We start from the raw sequence: 22001 nt of genomic DNA, 5'->3' as shown, positions 1-22001 counted from the left end.
CTGAAGACTCAGCGCGAGAGGACACCTACTATACAACTCTGTCTCCACCACTACACTGAACCTCTATTACGAATCATCCACATCAACATATAAAAGCATAAAAGTTTGAGTTTACAGAGCTGTACAAAAGGTAACAGTTTCCACTAACAACCCATTATCAGCATCCATGTCAAATTACACAGAAACAGTTACAGTTTAAGATTATGCCATTTGTTGCACATATGCATACAGTTACACACACACACTTAAAAAAATGCACATAAAAACAAGTATAGAGCAGTGTTTTTCATACTATTTTGTCAGCAACTCGCAATATGAAATATTTTACATTATGACCTACCACACGCACACAGTAAACTGAACAAAAGTTTCACGAAACAGTACATGCTCTTACTACATGCAAGTAAAAAAAAAAAAACAAAGTTATTAACAAATATGAGTATATTAACATTTAAGTTCATTTAAATGCATATTTTCTTAAGCATGGCATCCATTTGTGTCTTATAGTTAGATCTGAATACTTCTACACACACTCAAATCAGTGTTTTAAGTGTTTCACAGATTTCATACCTCTGTGAAATCCATTCTGATATTTTCTATTATTTCTATGATTATGCTTATTTCATGGCTCACAGTTTGAAAAACACTGGTATAGAGGTCAACATAGATTTTGTTATAGGACGGTCTTGTCTAAGTAATCTAGTTACATTTTATAGGAAGGCAACTGCACAGGTAGATAAAGAAGATTCATATGCTGTACTGCAAAAGATATTTGACAGACTGCCACAGTAGATTGTTATATAAGCTATGAGGAATGGGTGTGAATAATTCATTAGTTGAATGCATATAAAACTAGCTCCCTGATAAATATCTAATAACTATCAACATTCTATCCTGAGAACACTGCTGTTAACCTGTATATCAATGATACTGTGAGTAGTTTGCAAGGAGATAACTCCTTGCAAATGATGCAAAGTTAGGCAGACCTACTAAGTTAGATTCAAAGAGTTTGTATTTGCAATGATTTAAACAGAGTGGCTACATGGGAAGACAACTGGCAATTACAATTCAACATCAATAAATGCAGAGTTTTTGCAATTCAGAACTCAGAAATATAAAAATGCTTTGCATCACAGTGGTGGTGTATTACAAGAAGTGGAGGAAGTGACAATCTTGGATAATGATGCATTGAAAACTGATGTTCAAAGGACATATTGCAAAAGATATACAATAAAAAAGAAGAGTGATAAAGTTAAAGGGATGGTCATTCCACTATACAAAGGGTTTCATTAGACCACATAGATTTGGTTACTGGATTTCTCGAACATAGGCAAGATTTGGAAAAGGTTCAGAGGCATAGAACAAGAGCAATGTATTGAGTTTGTGGAATACTGGTTATGATTACAGGCTGAAGAAATGTAATTTTCAGGGCTTGGTAAATGGGTAGAGGAATGATGATACAGTTTAGAAATAAAGTGTTAGAAGGAGATTATCAAATAGATACCCCAAGTATTTTTCAAAAGATTGAGAAAAGAGACAAAATAAGGATGATGTCATTCCTGGAAATTGTATAAAGGTGTGCTGCATGGGACAGTAAGGCATAGCATTTTTTGCATGGAGACCAGCCAATTAGTGAATGCACAGATACTGGAATCAATTTACAATATGATAAATATTGTACTTGTTAGATCACTTCCTATCATGTTCCTTGATGAGTGTCTAACTCCAGAGGAGTGTTTGTGAAATAATAAAATATCAACATATAGACATTATATGTTAATTGCAGCATTTAATGCTCAATTTTATTAGTTTTTGCTGTTTCAATATTTCTATTTTAGAAGAAAAGTCAGGTTGAAATTATAAACAAACTTTATATATGTAATCAATTTGTTTCAACTGAATATTTAGAGTGAAAGTACATGTCAAATGACCAACAAGATCTGTTCCGAGAGCTCTTATTATACTCCCCTCTCTTGTATTGTGAATGGTAGTCCCTATAACTGGTAAATCAACAGCAGTTGAAAAACTATTTCTCACAGATCAGAGCAATTTGTTTTAAATTGGTTTGTAGAAAACTCATCTTTATGATGATAACTACTCTACCCAAAAAACTGCAACAAGGGCTGGCTATAGACATTTAACAGTGAATGGATAATGCTATTATCCATTCACTGTTAATTCTCAATTCATACTCAATTCACTACTGACTGGGTAGAGCTGTTATCACTTTGCTATCATGATGCAGAGTTTAATCCCACTATAACATCGGGCCTGAAGTAGTTTCATGACATATCCAGTATCAAGAGCAGCCACTTCCATGACTCTTGAATAATACTGGTCTCATCCATGGGACTGAATAAAAATGCAAGAAATATATTTGAAGAGTGTGGATTGATCGAGAATCTTTAAATGGTTGGCAAGGAAAAATGGCCCAAACCATGATCGTGTTATTCCTCAATAAGTTCTCAAAGACCTCATCAGCTCCCACTGATGAGGTCTTTGTTTTGCATCTGTTGATGTCTGGTGAAATTATAGTTGAAACAAGGGATCCTAGCATCTAACAATGGCTAATTTAACCATGACTGTAAAAAACTTCATGGATAAGATAATATACATGTTGGAAAAATTACTCAAAGAAAACTAACTAGCATGAAGCTAGTTAATACATCTTATTTAACAGGATTTTTCTTAAAGTGATGATGATTTTAATGGCACAAGGAGAGCAAAGGTCATACTGTGCCATATCAAAGGTTGTATCAGTACAAAAGGTAAGACAATCACAAACATCCATGCCTGCAGCAGGATTCAAACCTGCAATCTGTTGATTGGAGATTTGGAAAGCTAACCACTCAGCCAACTTTTCTTAAAGTGAAATCGTTAATCACATAGAGAGTTCCCAACTCCACCTCCAGAATCTCATAACTTAAACAATACATAAGCCTTGGATAAATCATATTACTGAATGTGAAGTGCACATATGTAAAATTCATATATAATGCAGGGCATATATATGAAATGTGATTGGCACCTACATATTCAAACTATCAAAACGACTCTACTTCTAAGTCAGTTGTCTCAATGATTAAAAGATCAACGAAATTCAGTTCATAAAATGTACATTATGCTGTTGATTATGGTTCTAGAAGCAAATATACAGGGTGAGGACGTCAGCTTATTTTGTAAAATATATATAAAAAAATAGGACCTACTTAATGAAGCAGTAAAGTAAACAATAAGAAATATCATTCATAACAAAAATACTTGTTGCTCAAGAAAATTTTCATTTTCTAATGAAAACAACTGTTTATCATGCTATTAATAGTTTATAACATATGGTATGGTGACTTAAGAAAAAATCCTTGGATCGGCAATTCTTATAAAAAAAAATGCTGCCACTATCAAAAATGACTTTTCTGAATCAAAATAAACAACTTTTCAAGAAACACATGAATGGGGGGGGGGGGATAATAACCCGGAAGTATATAGGTTTTTCTATAACAAACGACTTGATCCTCAATGAATAAAATCTTCAGGTTTCTAGTGAACACTTCCGTAAACAAACGCTACAATAATTCTAACGAACTTTGTTTTTTCAATACCCCCCCCCCGCCGCACATAAAACATATCAATAACGATCAATAAAAATAGAGAATTACATTCTGAAAGATTTAAAGGGTAGCGTATTTAGGAATTCAAAAGTGTATCCTTACCTTGTTCATTCCATTTCCCATGGCCGAGAGTAATACTGTGCTCCCAAAGGGAAATTAGATGATTCTTATTAATTTTCTTGGTACTATCTATCACATGGCACTTCAATTCAAACGATGCCACACAGCTGTACATGTTCTAGTTCCTTCATTTTAGATTTGTGTACAAAATGTCATTTTATTATCGCCCAAAATATGAATTTCAAAAATGCAGTTCTGTAATTTCGAATATTTTGGATATTGCTACTTCGTGCATCAACCTAAATGACTTTCCATCGTTAATATATCTAGGTATGCATCTACGGTTATACATAAAAGTCCTAATACGAAGAAGCAAATGAACCGCAGCCATTTTTATAAAAATTCCTGCTTTTGCAAGGTAATTAATAATTCGGCAGATATATTCCAAAATAAAGGCATGAAAATATCTTAGATGTAAAAGAAAAATGACCGCAAGCACATAGGAGGACGTATATTGACTAACAGTGGCCGTTGGATGGTATTTTTTCGGACAGATTTAGATAGTAAATATGTGAACTTCTCAGCTCATCAATGGACGACGACAACACGTTCAAAATGAAACACTTCTGCTGTCATCCTAAGACGGAATAGCGTAATAAATGACGGAAATAATTCGCAACTGCCTGACATGCAATGATTATTTTTCTGAGCAAAATATGCGACCGTTGTACTTCTTGAATGGAGAGAATCTGTGCTTTGAGCAACACATCACATGAGAGACCAGCATTTCGATTGCGACGCTTTAACTGACGGCAAGAGGATGGACTACCGGTTTGTTACGAACGGAGTGAACAGCAGAAAGTACTCACCAGTTTTCCAAAATCATTTAGCAAGTCACTTACTTACGAAGTACTCCATACTGTCATACTTTTTAGGTTGAGATTAAATACAGATGTTGTTCGGTTTATCGTTGGGAATCTCCATTCCGAGGCGTCAGACATTCGCCTCACTAGCGCAGCCATCCTTCTCAACTAATCGATGACCTTGAATCCCGATCAGCCTTACAAAGGTCTTCGTGATCATTGGCTGTTTCTAGATAGCATTCCTCTACATCTTTCGCTGCGGGAAGCAAGTTGCAGCTTGCGATGCTGCGCGTTGAAATAGCTACATTTTATCAAAATACTCTCCTCCAAAATATCACAAAATATTATCAATACTATCCTCAAAAACCAACAAAAGATCTAGGCATGAGATGAAGTGCATGATTTGCTGCCTATATTTATATAATTGCTGCCAGGATACAAAAGGGCTTCGATATAAAGTTCTGTGCAAAGCTATCAAGCATATGTTGACATTTTTGATCTTCTCAAAACGCATAAATGCGCAAGTTCAATGATTTTTGTAAACAAAAGTAAATAAAATGTTTATTTATTCATTAAGCGTACTGAAGATTTATATCAAGTTCCTTAATAAACTTGAATTCCGCCTGTGTTAATGTTAACGTTAATGTAGCTAACATCTACAGACATTTAAACTAGATCTATTTTTTCTTTATGTAGTATTGCTAATTAAAGGTGTGCGGAGGTCCCAAACAATAGATCAACATAATTTAAACCAAAATATCTTACCTTGCTGTAGAATTCGATGGTGTCAGATCTTTTGTTTATTACATTCGTTCAGAATAGTTTCTAGCATAAAATGTTACATGTAATCAAATATCAAATTATTTGTTTTTTTGAAAGGAGAGGCGTAATTTTTAGACGGGATATTATCACAGATAGTAATCGTTGCAATAAAAATCAAATTATATTCATAATTTAATTTTTCATAATAAAAAAATTCCTTAATAAAATTTTATTAATTTTTTTTTTATATATATATTTACAAACGGAGTCACAAGAAGTCTCAATTCACCACGCGAAGCGATAGGACTAGGACTATATAGATGATGTCTGACCGGCGCTCCAGTGTTGTGATGCTGTGTCCTTTGGTTAGAGAGACCGGATTCGAATCCCGTATTCAGAGTCCCTTTAGCTTTGAAAACCGAAATTTTTTTGCCAATAACGAGCAAGCAAGACTATTCATAGGCGAACTTTTAGTAGTAATTTCTGTTTGATAATTTGGCTGAATCTGTAATTAGTATTTTGTACAGCAATTAGAAACTGTTTCAATTTTATTCAATTAAATTTGGGTGAATCGCGTGCTACTGCTCGGAACTGCTTATTATATGATGAAACTTCCAAATAAGAAGCGATAATATTAATAAATAAGATATTTATTAATCTTATCGCAGTGAAAGTCATTAAGTGCAGAAATATTTCGCAAGAGGGGCATTTTTGCATATTAAAATGCCGTCCTTAAGATTTATAAGATCGAATGAAGTGCTGTTGAACTAGCTGATTGCTGTGGTTGTTGTTGTTATTAGAGCTGAAGCAATTAAAGCCAGTGTAATATGTCTGTTAACTGCAGGGGCGAATGCTGGGCTTGAAATTCACGCTTGCTCTTGTTATCATTCAGGGATTGAGAGGTGTGATTGAAGTCTGATTAGCGGAATAATGAATTACTGAACATTTAAAACTATAGATTTAGAAATTTCTGTACATTTAATCATACAAATACAACATTTATTTTAAAAACGATATTCTATCTTTTTCGATTTAGCTACTTGAATACAACTTCTACCCTCCGGTTCTTCTTTATGAACTGGTCAATAACATCGTCATCAAAAGTTGGTTGTAACTTAATTTTCCCAAGCAGCACGCACACTTGTAAAGGCTGGCTGAAGCTCACTGGCTAGAACTACGTTGACTGCGTATGGCCTGTGTTTAAGACGACGTGAAGGGAGAGGAAATGGCTATGAGCGCCCATGAAATCACAGCGTTGTAGCGAGGGCCTGGAAGCTCCCACAGCCGAGGTAGTTTTGACTAGACGAGCAAGCATCGGCCTTCGATACACAACGCAAAGCTCAATTATTGCCGCGCAAGCTTAAGACATCTTCTGTCTACAAAACTAAAAGCCTAAATGGAATGCTTATAAATGCGTGCATTTATTAACAAATAAATATTACTTCTTTCTAAAGTAATGAGCTTGAGCAGCAAGCATGGAGAATTCGCCCCTGGTTAACTGCATGTGTTCTTTGCAGTCATGAAACCTTGACGTTTGATTTTCATCGCCGGTGTGAGGCTACTACTCTGAAATATGGTTCGTTTCATACTTGTGATTGAAATACATATACCTGAAGTATATATGTGTGTGTGTGCGCGTGCTAAAGATACCAAGAAATTTTATACTTGGTTTTAATCCTTTTCCCAAGGAAGCAAAACAATGTTTTGCGCGTGAAATATATTCATGTCTGAGCTACTTGTATATAGAGACTAATTACTTCATATCACTTGCCTTAGTATGTATTCAATCTTGATATCTCTCCCTGGTCCGGCTCCCACTGATGAGACCTCAATAAATAGGCTGACCATATTTCCTTGAGACAAAAACGGGATTCTGGGATGGCAAAAACGCGGGGGTTATGTAATATTCTGTATTCATGAAAAAGACAATAAACAGTTTTATTACATAAACATATTGAGCTTACATTATTCTTCAGTGACAGAACCCATACAAAATATTTAGATAGATGTAGAGAGTGACTGTATTTCATCACGATCGTACCATGAATATTTCTTCGATGAAGTGATCTTACGCAGTAAATTTCGGTCTTTCAACAGCTCATAAAACTTCTCACACTCCATGACACAATTTTGTCTTACAACTAACATAGCCCTCAATACTTAATCTAGATTTCTCCTTTGACCACATACTGTTCATAACAAAATATTCTCTCAACAGGTGCTGTATTTCCTGGAAGACAAAGAATAAACTACAATTAAGTTAAGGGGATAATAAATCCCGTATTATTTTACGGCCGGGTACGAAACTCGGAGATCGAAATTCATCGAAATCCAAGAGTTTCATGCCGAAGAACTATCGGTGAGTCCAAGTGTAAGTCATCACTTGGGAAGTACAACAATAGCCTCTTGGCTTTTTATCGTAGTAATAAACTACAATATTACAAAAGTCTTGAAAGTCCAGGCGTTTTTCGCTCATTTCAGAAAAAAAAAAAAAAAAATCTGTACTCATCTATCAGATACAGGAATGCTTTCTTTATTCCATATATCCAACTGCCTCACAATTATAGATTTTATGAGGGTCCACTGATCGAATACACGAGTTTCTTCTGTTTCTGTGCGTGTGATGAGTTCCACGTTTAGGCTGCCCTGTATTTCTTTTCATTCAGGTGCCATCCTTAGTAGCTTGAACTTCTCAGTGTTTCCTAAACTGCACTTCCACTTGAATGGCATACTGGTTTCATAGAAATTCTCCGTTCAGTTCTTCAACTCTGACTTGTGTGTATATTGAAGTACAGTATTTGTGTACTTTCACTGCAAACCATTCAATCTCAAGGTAAACAGTCGACAGCAGCAGAACGCTATAGCAGAACAGACGTCTCGTCTGAAACGCGCAAGTGTTGCCAACGTGAATTTTTTATTTTCTCTGAATAAATCAGTGCAGATTCGATATTTAGTATGCAACAATACGATTCCATGGTTATACAAATTATTGATATCCATGATATCGATATACGATTATAGGTTATGAATAATAATTTATGACTTACCAATACTAAAGTATATTTATAGTTTTTATTAAAAACGGGACAAAATTGACATTTTTATTAAAACGACGGGACGGCCGGGAAATATGAAAAAAAAAAAAACGGTACTTTTTTACCGAAGGTAAAAAACTTTCTACATATATGTAGAAAGTATTTTACCTTGAGTATAAAGATACCAAGCTATTTTAAACCTGGTTTTACTCCATTTCCCAAGTAAGCAAACAGACAAATAAGTCGAGTTTGCGCCTGCACGTAGTCTAAGTCTAACTGAGCCACAAGGTAGTACAAGTCTAGGCAATTCGTGGTAAAGGTGGTATAAGCTCTGATCACTATTCTTAATATTTACCCTTAATGCAAAGCCCATTTCCTTGAGGAGATGTATGATGCTACGCATTAAAGGCAAGGGGGCCACTACCCGGACCGGTTTCGATCTTTATTGAGGTATCATCAGCGGGAGCCAGGATTAGAAATACCACGGTCAAGTAATACAGAGCTTATAAGCATTTTACCAAAACAAGTTACCAAAAGGTGCTTTGAACTTATTAAATAAAAATCTCAGGATGAGAGATAGATGAAGAAAGTATTTTACCTTGAGTATAATATACGTTAAAGATACCAAGCTATTTTAAACCTGGTTTTACTCCATTTCCCAAGTAAGCAAACAGACAAATAAGTCAAGTTTGCGCCTGCACATAGTGTGAATCTAACTGACCCACAAGGTAGTACAAGTCTAGGCAACTCGTGGTAAAAGTGGTATAAGCTCCTCAAGGAAATGGACTTTGCATTAAGGATATATTATTAAGAATAGTGATCAGAGCTTATACCACCTTTACTACGAGTTGCCTAGACTTGCACAACCTTGTGGGTCAGTTAGATTCACACTATGTGCAGGCGCAAACTTGACTTATTTGTCTGTTTGCTTACTTGGGAAATGGAGTAAAACCAGGTTTAAAATAGCTTGGTATCTTTAACGTATATTATACCCTATAATGAGTTTAGTTTAATCCTTTATCCAAGTGTGAGCAAACAAAGTTTGCGCCTGAAAGTGTCTCTTCAGGACTGGGGTAAGGTAGTACAACACTCGTTGCAAAGGTGGAGAGCTTTCTCCACCTTTGCAACTAGTTGTCTGGTGTTGTACTACCTTACCCCAGTCCTGAAGACACCTTCAGGCGTAAACTTTGTTTGCTCACACTTGGATAAAGGATTAAACTAAACTCATTATAGTCTAACCAAGTGAAAAATAAACTCTCAACATATATTATACCCAAGGTAAAAAACTTTCTAAATCTATCTCTCATCCTGAGATTTTTATTTAATAAGTTCAAAGCACCTTTTGGTAACTTGTTTTGGTAAAATACTTATAAGCTCTGTATTACTTTACCTTGGTATTTCTAAGCCTGGCTCCCACTGATGAGACCTCAATAAAGGTCGAAAACGGTCTGGGTAGTGGCCCCTTGCCTTTAATGCGTAGCATCATACATCTCCTCAAGGAGATGGGCTTTGCATTAAGGGTAAATATTAAGAATAGTGATCAGAGCTTATTCCACCTTTACTACGAGTTGCCTAGACTTGCACTACCTTATGGGTCAGTTAGACTTACACTACCTGCAAGCGCAAACTTGATTGGGAAATGGAGTAAAACCAGGTTTAAAAAAAAAAAAATATATATATATATATATATATATATATATATAAAATTATTAATAACTGACTTAAACTTCGAGAAAAATATAACAGATTTAATAATAAGGTTTCACTACTAGTTTCATCGGAAATGCCGACTTCGTCAAGTGAATACAGTGCCAGGGAGTAAACGATATCTTAAAAAACACTGCACACTGACAAACACAGAGTTCAGAACAAGTAGTAGTTGTGTTTGAAATTGAGTCCGAGCGTTAGTTCTGGCGTGAAACGCTATCCGTGTGAAGAATGATATCACGAGTGCGCGAAAACTGGATTACAGCGCCATGTGAATCGGGTAGGCTATAACTGAGATTGCTGTTTAGATGTGCAGGGTCGAGAGCTATTTCTTTGGATTCCAAGATACGTCTTTGTAATTCATCGCAGCATTTATGGATGTTTGAAGTTCCAGTCTATTTGATGTTGTCGTCTTTCACATTGGTATTGGCAGAGAATAAAATGTGGCTGGACAACCTTAGCACGGGTTCTGTTGTAAGAAACGTCACGTTGATGTTCTTGGCGAAGAGAGATGGACTTTTCTGTCTGGCCATAATATGGTTTGCCACAACTGCAAATGATTTTGTATATTCCTGGGAACTGAAGAAGGTTGGGTGCCCTATCCAGCCACGTTTATTCTCTGCTAATACCAATGTTGAAGGACGTCAAAAAATTAAATAGACTGGAACTTGACTTCAAACATCCATAATGCTCCTACAAATTAGAGAGACGTATCCTGGAATCCAAAGAAATAGCTCTCGACCCTGCCTATCTAAACAGCAATCTCAGTTACAGCGCTGTAATCCAGTTTTGGCGTACTCGTGATATCATTCACACGCAAAGTGCTTCACGTCAGAACTAACGCTCAGACTCAATTTCAAACACAACTACTACTTGTTCTAAACTCTGTGTTTGTTAAAGTAGAATGTTTTTTAAGATGTTTACTCCCTGGTACTGTATTCACCTGACGAAGTCGGCATTTCCGAAAACTAGTAGTGAAGAGAGAGAGTATCATATAAACGATATTGAATAGTTCATTGATTGATTTTAAACAGGTATTGCAAATTGATGTTATGCAGGTAATCATTAGGTATAAAGGATATTCATAGTTCTCTTGCAACTGAGTATCCTTTATATCTCATGATAATGAATTGGCACCGAATACAGTTTGGAAGAAATACAGAGACTAGCAGTTCAAGAACTGTTGTGGGACATCACCGCCTGTGTTGGGAGAATGTACAAAATATTTATGTCCTTGACTTAGTTGTTTAACAGGTCTGGCAACAGGAATAATTCCAGAAGAATGGAAAGAGAAAAATAGTGCACAGCACAAGGGAGCGTACATGTCATTGATGAAAAACAGACCAGTTTGCAAATCAGAAGTGTTGATAAAAATGGTAGAGACTGGTTAGAGAAAGCAAATAAATTTTGTATTTTAAGAATAGAAACCTTCAGTTTTCTCACTGCATTATAGGAGGTGTACAGTGATTTTTCCATATTTCAAAAAGGAGCTCAATAGAATATTTAATGGATTATTTCCATTTATTTGGCTAGTAGAAGTTAGTAGTTGTGATGGAAGAGTGATGTCTCAAATAAAAAAAAAAGAGGGGGGGATAATAAGATGTATTCACGATTCTGTTTTAGGGCCGCCTCCATGTTATATATATATTGATGATAATATTTACGATTTGAGAGGAGACATTTAGTGTTTGCTGACTGCATCGGGAAGGTAGTGGCACAGAGCTATCATGGCTTTGCTTTTATAAGTTAATTTTCATAGGTTGGCTTTAAAAAGCAGATGAATGAAAAGTAAATTTAATGTTGCTAAGTTTAACGTCTAATCGCCGCCTAAACTTTTTCTAGGCACGTTTTCAATCGGTTTCCGATTTACTCTATCTTTTGCATTGACAGGTAAGGTTTATCTCTCAGAAAATCAGATTTTAACTCCTCAACTCCATAAAAACGAACTGGAGAACCCACACTATTTCAGACACTAATATACAGCTTTAGCGTTAGAGATCACAGGATGGCGAGAGTTATCTGCTGTAATCCACTCCCCGGATGCCTACGAAAATCACTTATAATCTTGAGCCAGCTGACAGTGACGGCTAAGGATCGAGTTGTCTGCTCAAGTCCTCAAAAAAGTTAGTTATGGATAAACAGCCTCCCTTACTCTCCGTGGGGAATTAAAGGCGTTACAGTTTATTTTATCTATTTTATCTATTTAATTTTAATATTTTATAATTTGACTAGGGAAGATGGGATGAAGTAATTTGTGTAATTTCAAAGAGGTTGTACTCTGTGAACCTAACCCTAAACCTTTCTGAGTTATCGAACCGGTGCTTATCCCTTTTAGGCTGTTATAATTTTTTTTTTATTTATATCACATACTGTATTTATAAGCACGTTCATTTTCGTGATAACCAATGCTTCTCCGAGTCACGTGACCATCGGAAGATGGTCACATGCCTCACTGTTGGAAGTGGGTCATGCGGACGTAGAGTGGGATGTGTTACATTTTACAGTCCATATTGAGAAAAAACAGTGGTTGACGTGTTTCTAGCTCTGGCATAAGGTATGCATTTGTACGAATACAATAAGTTACTTCGTATACGCAATAGTATACACACACACACACACACACACACACACACACACACACACAAAGAGGCCACACATTCTCAATGGGGGTTTCAGATCCGGGCTTTCTGGTAGCCAAGAAAGATGGTGAAAGTTGCTGCCATGCTCGCTGAAAATCCGCTGAACAGTTCTTGCTCGATGGACAGTGGCATTGTCGTCCGTGAACAAACCGTAACCTGCTGGATAAAAGTCAACATTGTAGGATGGACTTGATCGGCTATAATGTTCAGATATTCCTTGGAGGTCACCCAGCCTTCCAGCAATATCAAAGTGTTCCGTTCTGTAACAACAGATCATGATCATGCCCCACACCATAACACTACCTCCAGAGCCTTGAGTTGTGTTTACAAGGCAAGTTGGGTTCATTGATTTATGGGGATCCTGCAAAACTCTCTGCCTACCGCCTCTAAATGAGAAGGTTTACCCTGACTCGTGGGATCACATGACATTTTTTCCAGTGTCCAGTCATGATGTGTCCTGACACCACTGTAGACGAACTTTCCAGTTCTTCGCAGCAATCAGTGCTTTCACTACAAGATGACTTCAACAGGAAGTTCTGTTTGCCTGTATAAATCTTCTCAGATGACGGCGAACTCGTTCTTGACAGACTATCTTCGGACCATGCTTACGTCTCTTAGACAAGAAACGTAGGTTACTTTTCCACTGATTAAACTCCCAGGATATCGAATACCTCACTTTTGAGAAACCAATCAGCTCTGCTGTTTTCAAAATCGTAGTTTCAGCCAGACGGTTACCTACAGTAAGCCCTTTATCGAATTTCGAAAGATCCTATGTTTTTCCCATTGTGATCAACACTAATGACAATTACTGACAAGTAGCATCGTAAATACAGTAGTTGCCTAGAATACGTGGTGACGGATGACACGTGACCAAGTATTTTGCATGTACGCTGAGTAAGTGACGTTTACGCACATCTACGTAAAGACTTCTAATTCAGTAGTCGGTAATAAGATCTGGTAGCTTTTATATTATCATAATACATCAATAAAATAATAGGGACCGGAAATTTAGAATACTCTTACCCATTTCAGTGCACTTCACCCTATACTGTTACTGTTAAAAATTTATTTTATTCCCGAAAGTAAAGTGCAAATAATTTTTTTTTTCATCATTATGCGTATCAAGGATTTAGGCCTAGCGTGGCCTGTTCGGGTCTTAGAAGTCATCATTAAATCGATTAACAGGACATCCTGGTTTTCATTTTCCTAATGGCTTGTACTTTAAGGCTTGTTTTGGAATCTTTCTGTTTTCATTCTTTGAACGTGTCCCATCCATTTATGTTTATATTTTTTAATTTTTTCTATTACTGATTCCTGGTTTACTTCTTTCATAATTTCTTCGTTTCAGTTTTACTCAGAAACTTCATTTCTGCTGTTCTTAATCTTTGTTTGTCTTTTTGTTTTATTGTCCAGATTTCGCTTCCATACATTAAGACTGGTAGGGCTAATGTATTGTATACTTTTAGTCTGGTTTGTTTTTGAACTAGGTTTGGTTTAAATACACAGTTAATTGCACCTGTTATTTTTAAATATTTCTCAATTTTTAGGTTTATATCTTTTTCATTTCCATATGTGATCATACATCCTAGGTAGTTAAATGAATTCACCCGTTCTAAGATCTTGTTATCTATTATTATTTTAGTTCTTGGTGGATCTTGTCCTTTAAAGGCCATAGTTTTGATTTTTCTGTTGATATTATCATACCATAATCTTTGGATATCTCATTTAGATTTAAAATAGCTTTCTGTAAGTTATCTTCAGAATTTGTAATTATTATTTGGTCGTCGGCAAAGAGGAGAGTGTTTAAGTTCACAGTAGGAGAAAGTTTAATACCTTGATGGAAATTTTTATTCCATTTTATTATTTCATTTAAGTAGATATTAAAAATAGTTGTTGAGAGGGAGACATCACTGTCGGACCCCTTGGTTTATCTCTCTCGTATACGATAGCTCGTGATTTAATCTCATTTGTATTTGATTATTTTCATATATACTTGTGATAGCTTTTAGGATATTATTCGGTATTTGTCTTTCTTTTAATATGTTAAATAAAATGCTTCTTTTAACTTTGTCAAATGCTTTTTCAAAGTCAATAAATGCAATGTGTTTCCAAATTATATTCTCTTCTTTTCTCTACTATTAATTTTAGGCAAAAGGCTGGGTCTATACATGATCGTCCTTTTCTAAATCCATTCTGTACTTCTGAAATAAAATTTTCGGAATATTTCATTAGTTTGCTATTTAAGATTCTGCTGTATATATTTTGTAACATGAATTTAGTATACTGATACCTCTATAGTTTTTACGGTCATTTCTATTACCTTTTTAAAGATAGGAATCACAGTTGCTTTTTTCCATTATACTGGGGGGATACCAGTTGAATATATTTTATTTTAAAATAATAAGAATCTTTCTTTGAATCTTTTTTTTTTATAACAAAGAAACTGAGGTCCAGAGTTTCCAAACGAATATCATTCGAACATTTAACAACAATAGGCAATGAAACTTCCACCTGCAATACTATGCAAACTAGACATAAAGTTCTGGCAACTACTCTTACTGATTGATAATGTGATGACAATTTGATTGGCCACTGTGTCAACTGCCATACGGACTAATGTATCCACGTCATTATTTCAAATATGATGTGAATCTTCCACACAACCAGTGAAATACGCTGTAAAAAGGAAGACTCCAGTGATAATGAGTACCATTTTGGAAATATTTAAAAAGAAAGTAAATAAATAATTGCAATAAAAATATTTTTTTTAGTTCTAATTTCTAACACTGAAGGGCGAAGTACACGTACTTTTGTTTTTATTAACTATCAATTAACTAACAATAGCTTCGCTTCGGCAGTAATTTCAAAACAACCAACAATCTGTGTCGACTTTAAAATCTTAATTTTTTTTTCTTGGAGGAATCCCGTACACACTTGCCTGCTTCAAAGATGACTAACTGTGAAATGTCCTGAAAATCGGTCCACATTCACAGACTTAAGAATCACTGGTTTTGATCACGAGGCAACGCAAATTAAATTATATTTAAAAGTGTATTAAAACTGGTCATATTATCAATATTAATATAAAGAATTGATGACAATAAATATATTTTTATCATTAAAATTGTTTCTCTTTCTTAATTTTTCCTGTTACATAGATATTTCTTGCTCTGAGAAGTGCTTCATTATGCCTTATAGTAAACAAATAAATTCCACAATTTACTGTACGCACTAAATATGCTAAGAGCTGATATAATGCAAATAATTTCGTATCATTTTCACTCTTTTACCTAATTTTCAAGTCTCAATTTTAACTCAAATTATTGTTGTTGCCATCCATTCATTCATTACTTTCCACGCAAAAATCTACTTTTCTCTTCTTTATCCATACAATCCTTAAAACAGCTAAAAAGGGAAGTTCCCTCCTTCAGCCTATTTCTCCACGTAGTCACGTAGTATTCTCCATGTTCTATCTGATAGTTTCTCACTAACGTATGTCTCCCCTATCATGTCACCCCTTAGTCTCCATAGAGACCTCTTGTTGTTATGTTCGTATCTGATGTCAATCCGATACCCAGTTAGTAGTTTCATCATTCCAATATTCGCCACAAACTGAATAGTCCTTGAAATGCACTCCAGGGAGTTCTACTCATCCTCTTCATTTCTAGAGAGATTTGTATGACCGTTTCTCGGTGCATCATCAATCTGGACACTACATTTGACGAGCACTACTCGGCTGTAGTGGTTGTTATGAATCGTCAGGTTTCTGCTGGCAAATATAATGCATTCGCATGCCCAGCTTCATTCTGATAGATTCCTGGAACATCCTTCAATTCATTAACGCTACATCAATTGTTTTCTCTGATGGTATTTCATTTTTATCCTCTAGCGTCTACAGGTGTAGACTCTACAGCAGTGATGGCGAACCTATGACACGCGTGTCAGCACTGACACACTTCAGGGTTTTAGGTGGCACACCTTGGATGTTGAAAATTATTGGTATTCTGATGAAAAAATAGCGATAAATCGTGTAAGATCGCTCTCAGTTAAGGCGAAAGTAGGTTTCGGTTCATTGAAAGAATTATATTTTATATTTAGCCTATTTCTATTTTATTCTGTAGTTAGCCTATAAACAACGAGCATTTTAAGTTTACGTTTTCTTTCTTAATCATTATAATTTCTGCATAGCCATATGATATTATAAACACTTATAAAAATTATTATCAATATTATATGATACAAACTTATAAATACGTGCTTTATATATTATAAACTTAAAGTTTTCATTTGACTTCTGTGTGAAATTCGTTCATGCATGCATTCCAAGTCTCTCGACTGAGTAATACAAGTTCTAAACATCACTGAAATTTGTCTCCATGACGGGAAAAAGAAAAACAAACTACATAAGTATTCCGAACTAATCTTCCAATGGATCCCATCCCATGTGGGATTAAAGGGAAACGAAACTGCAGATGAAGTAGCAAAAATGGCCGCAACATCAAGTGATATCACAGATTTCAATTTTTTTTAAACCATTCAAAAAGAAAACATAAAAAGAACAATTCTCCGGGACATGATTCACTACTGGTACTCAGCAGAAAATCCAGGAGCTACCATCAACTCCAAGTTTAATCGCAGTGCCACTACCATGATCTCTCGCCTCAAGACCGGTCACACAAGACCAATCAAGTTTAGCAATGGCATAAAAGTCTTCCCCACCTGCAAAATCTGTAACATAGAGGAAGCATCACCAATGCATTTGCTAACCTGTATGAATATTTCCAAATGTGAACTCTATAACAACCCAGAAAAGGTGCAGTATAAAATACATGAACTTGACCTCTATGATCTGGTGTAATAATACCATGGGATAATAATAATAAAAAAAGTTCTAAACATATTTAAAACCACTTTAACAGAAAATATAATTCTCAGCATTAAATATTGAATTTATCTGAGTAAATAATGAAAACATTTTTATAGTTGCAATAAATTCAGTAAATTTTGTTAAATAATGCAAATAGTAACAACTTACGATGACGTCGCAACAAAACCTACTAAATAGCTGCTATTTGGTAGCATGATAGAGAGTAAAACGTAATAAGGTTGCTATGAACGTACCAGTAATAAATCTGGCAACCCTGCTGAAAGAAGTAGTCTTGCATGGTCTAATTTGAGTTGCTGGTGTATAATTTTTTTCCAGTAATTGTTATTTCTTATTAATTATTACTGCTTAATTACCGCTGTATATAATTGTGCTCCTTTTTAATTTGTGAACCCTTTTACAATGGCAGCTAGCACTAATAAAAACTAAAGTTATCACAGAAAGGAAGTGGAAGAAATTTCCAAGATGCCTGGATTAAACAATATGCTGTTATTGACGGAGGCGATAAAATTCTCTGTAAATTGTGTGGTGAGTGAGCTACCTGTGAGTAGAACTTGGAGTGTAAGAAGACATTTTGAAACTAAGCACAAATGGCTCCTAGAAAAAAACTTTTGAAGAGCGCAAAGAATACATATCGCAACAGCTAAAACTGGCAGAATCACAATCAGGGATTTCAATTAAATTTGTTTCAGGACCTTCAAATTTAGTAGCCGCAAGTTACAGTATTTCACATACTATTGTTGAACATGGGAAACCACTTAGTGATGGTGATTATATTAAAGAAGCTTCTGTAAAGTGTGCACCATTTTTATTTGAGGACTTTCATAATAAGGAATTATGAAATTTTAACTCAAATTATTGTTGTTGCCATCCACTCATTCATTACTTTCCACGCAAAAATCTACTTCTCTCTTTTTTATCCATGCAATCCTTAAAACAGCTAAGAAGGGAAGTTCCCTCCTTCAGCCTATTTCTCCACGTAGTATTCTCCCTGTTCTATCTGATAGTTTCTCACTAATTTATGTCTCCCCTATCATGCCACCCCTTAGTCTCCATAGAGACCACTTGTTGTAAACTATTGTAACACGAAGCTATTGTAAAGCGCATGAAAGAGTTACCATTAAGTAGGAATACTATTAAAGACAGAGTTATATCGATGAATGCTAGTATAGAAAATCAAATACAACAAGACTTGAACTCATGCCATTATTTTCCCATTTGTTTCGACGAAACTACAGATATTGCGTCATCAGTTCGATTGGCTATTATTGCAAGGTATGTTCACGGTGATTCTATGCACGAGGAATTGATAAAGTTAGAAAATTTATCTCAAAACATGACAGGTAAAGACATATGCGACTGTGTTGTTAAAGTGTTCCGTGAGAAACAGGTAGATTTATCGAAAATATTTTCGATCACAATTGATGGCGCCTAATATGGCACTAATGTCGGTTTTATGAAACAATTTACAGAATATGTTGGTCATCCCCTGGTTTGTTTCCATTATATTATACATCAGGAGATACTGTGTGAAATCAGGCTTAAAGGGTTTGTATAACGTGATGAGAATTGCGACAAAGGTAACTAATTTTATTGCTGCCAGGGCTTTAAACAAGAGAATTTAATTCACTTTTAAGCGAAGTTAAATCAGTGTACAATGGTCTATTAATGTACAATAATATTCGATGGTTGAGTCGTGGCCAAATACTTGAATGGTTTGGTGAATGTTTAAATGAAATTAAATTTTATTTAAATACGAAGGGAATACGAATTTTCTCAGTTGAACGATTCTGCTTGGCCCAGTATGCTGATGTTTTTCACAGATTTTTCATTGCGCCTGAATGAATTTCTGGTCGGAAATTTTCTGAAGGAAAATCTGTCGATGTTATGTTTGGCACGATCAAGAGCTTTGAGAATAAACTCAAAATATTTCAACATGATTTAGAAAGTAACAATTTTAAGTATTTCCCAAGAGTGAAAAATTTTTTTAACGAAACCAGCCCCAAAAATCGTGAACAACATATCAACCGATCTATCAAAGTTCTAAAGGCAATAACTGAGCAGTTTTCTTCTAGATTTGAACAATATCGAATATTGGAACAAACAATCCAATTCATAAAGTATCCTGATGAAGCAGAATTCATGGATCTTAAATTAGATGGCTTTGAGTGGTTGGATTTAAAAGATTTAGAAATGCAACTAGCCGACTTTCAGTGTAATCCTATCTGGAAAAGAAAGTTTATTGCTCTTAGAAATGAATTAGAAGAACTTGAGCGTCTGCATGATACTGTGTGTAAAAATTCAGACTGTGAAATTCTAAGCGTGTGAAATAGCCCTCCCGAAAACTTTCATGCTCTTAAAATCTTTGTTAAAGCTCTTCTAACAATTTTCTCTTCTACATACTCTATTTTCTGCCTTAAATAATATCAAATCGAAAGGGAGAAATAGATTGAGCAATGATTTCAGCACTGCCTGTGTAGCATTAAAATGTCCACACTATAGCCCTTCCATAAAGGGACTTTCTACCAGCACTCCGCAACAGAAAAGTCATTAAATGTAATGGAAGTTTGTAATTTCACTTTATTAAACTAATTGTATAATATGAATTCATAGATTTTATATCAATGTCCTATTAAATAAATAGCCTAATAGGATATGTATAAGTCACCATCTATGATTATGTAGTTACATTTATAATGCATGTATGCAAGCGTTGCACATCAACAACGTCAATATTTTACAAAAAAAAAAAAGATGTTTGACACACCTGGGTAAAAAGGTTTGCCATCACTGCTGTAGTGGATAAAGATGACTCGTATTGACCTGTATTGGAAACAGCTACTAGAGTGCTCCTCAGAGAGGGTGTTCTTTGGGTGCGCTAATCAAGAAAAAGGAAGTTTTTGATAGTGACCATATTTGATCAGTCATGTGATATACATTCTTCATAACTGTAATGGCAATCCAAAATGTTTTAATTGAAATAAAAATTATAATTTTTATTTCATGAAGCATAAGATCAATCTGATTGGACAACACGCTTGATAAAGACATCAGCATTTTGTCGAATACCGTAATTTTTGTAGAGAAGGCCTTCTAAACGGTCTCATTTTGGAAATTAAATTTATTATAGGTCTCTAAAATGACAGAACTGTGAAAGTAGCTTGTGCGCTGGGAAATGGGTTACCACCGTATTGCATTTTTAAATGATACAACCTCGAAGATCATATTTTATATGAGCTTATTTTTTTATTTCAGTGACCTCATTGCTGCACTTCTTGGTGATTGAACTTAGAATACTAATATTTATACACTTAAAAAAAACAAAACAAGAAGACCTGCCGAAGGTTATACTAAATAACATCTGAAACTTCGATTTCTTACTGCAAATTAGTTAGTCCATTTGTTGGGGAAGGGGGGGAGGAAGCTTTATTCTTCTAAGCATCACAGCACACAGCACAGTTTCTTTTCATTTTACATGATTCTCCTCTTTGTGAAATCAAAAGTGAAATAGGCTAACAAATTTTACTGATGTGTCAGTATGCATGCCTTACAAGCCGAATTTCAAAGTTCGAAGCCAAACAGAATTCGAATTGTACCAGGATGTTTGTAAAATACCTTCTAGATAAATTGAGGGTTTGAGAAATGTATTTCGCTTATGAAAAAAAAAAGAAAGGAACTTGGTGTGGATAATGTTTATTGTACTGGTTAGAGCCTTCGTAGCTCAGTCAGCATAAACGAAGCCCTTTGGTCGGAAAGACCTGAGTTTCCTCTCCCGTCCTAAGGGATGGGACAGGAAAGGGGAAAACTCCATGCGAAATAAATAGAACTTGACATTAATACTGTTTTTTATTTCATCTGAAGATTTTTCAAAAAGTTTGTAAGCAATTTTTTATTTTTTTTCCCCAATACAATTAATCTCATCCATATCGATGTGGTTAGCTTCGAAACTGTTCTTTTCCACACGCCACGTGTATACTGTAATATTAAAGACAACCCGCCCTGCTAGTCACTAATACTACGATTTTGCAGATGCATTATTTTAGTTCATTAAGTGTCTTTGAGTAAATGAAAACATTCCTCGATATACCCCTACACAGTGCAGTCGAGTAAAATAAAGTACAAGAGAATGCAGAATTTTTTTTTGAAGTTTCACATTTTTTGAAAATTAGTCATTTTGCTTCACTCACAAAATACAGCGCTAACTGCAGTTGACAGAAATGTTCATTTAACGCTTTTGATGTTTTCCTCTGCTGTATGACTTTTTTTTTTTTTTGTTACTTTTAAAATAGCATCGTAAATTTGGGATCTTTATGAAATACGCCATATACATAGAAAATTTTACATAATTTTCGAAAAAATAGTAATAAATTCTGCTACATTGAAAATAATAACCTATATACAGTATCTCCATAATCTTTCGAACTTTGAACCAGGAATTTGCA

General features: G+C 35.1%; 1 protein-coding gene across 1 annotated transcript in view; it reads right to left on the bottom strand.

The window, feature by feature from the left end:
• The window catches only part of LOC150103620 (dual specificity protein phosphatase 22-like), a 134310-nt gene extending 130464 nt beyond the window's left edge, over positions 1 to 3846 (bottom strand). Inside the window, exon 1 of the mRNA XM_090398497.1 lies at positions 3711 to 3846. Coding sequence (XP_090254623.1) covers positions 3711 to 3731 — 21 coding nt within the window. The 5' untranslated portion in view covers positions 3732 to 3846. The remainder of the gene's footprint in view (positions 1 to 3710) is intronic.
• Between the last annotated feature and the right edge of the window lie 18155 nt (positions 3847 to 22001).

The sequence above is a fragment of the Typopeltis vanoorti genome, chromosome 9 (assembly GCF_054136105.1).
Source record: "Typopeltis vanoorti isolate ZY-2024b chromosome 9, IOZ_Tvanoo_1.0, whole genome shotgun sequence".
In the NCBI taxonomy this organism is placed as follows: Eukaryota; Metazoa; Arthropoda; class Arachnida; order Uropygi; family Thelyphonidae; genus Typopeltis; species Typopeltis vanoorti.
The sequence above is the reverse complement of the archived record's forward strand: the minus strand, read 5'-3'. Positions and strand labels throughout refer to the sequence as shown.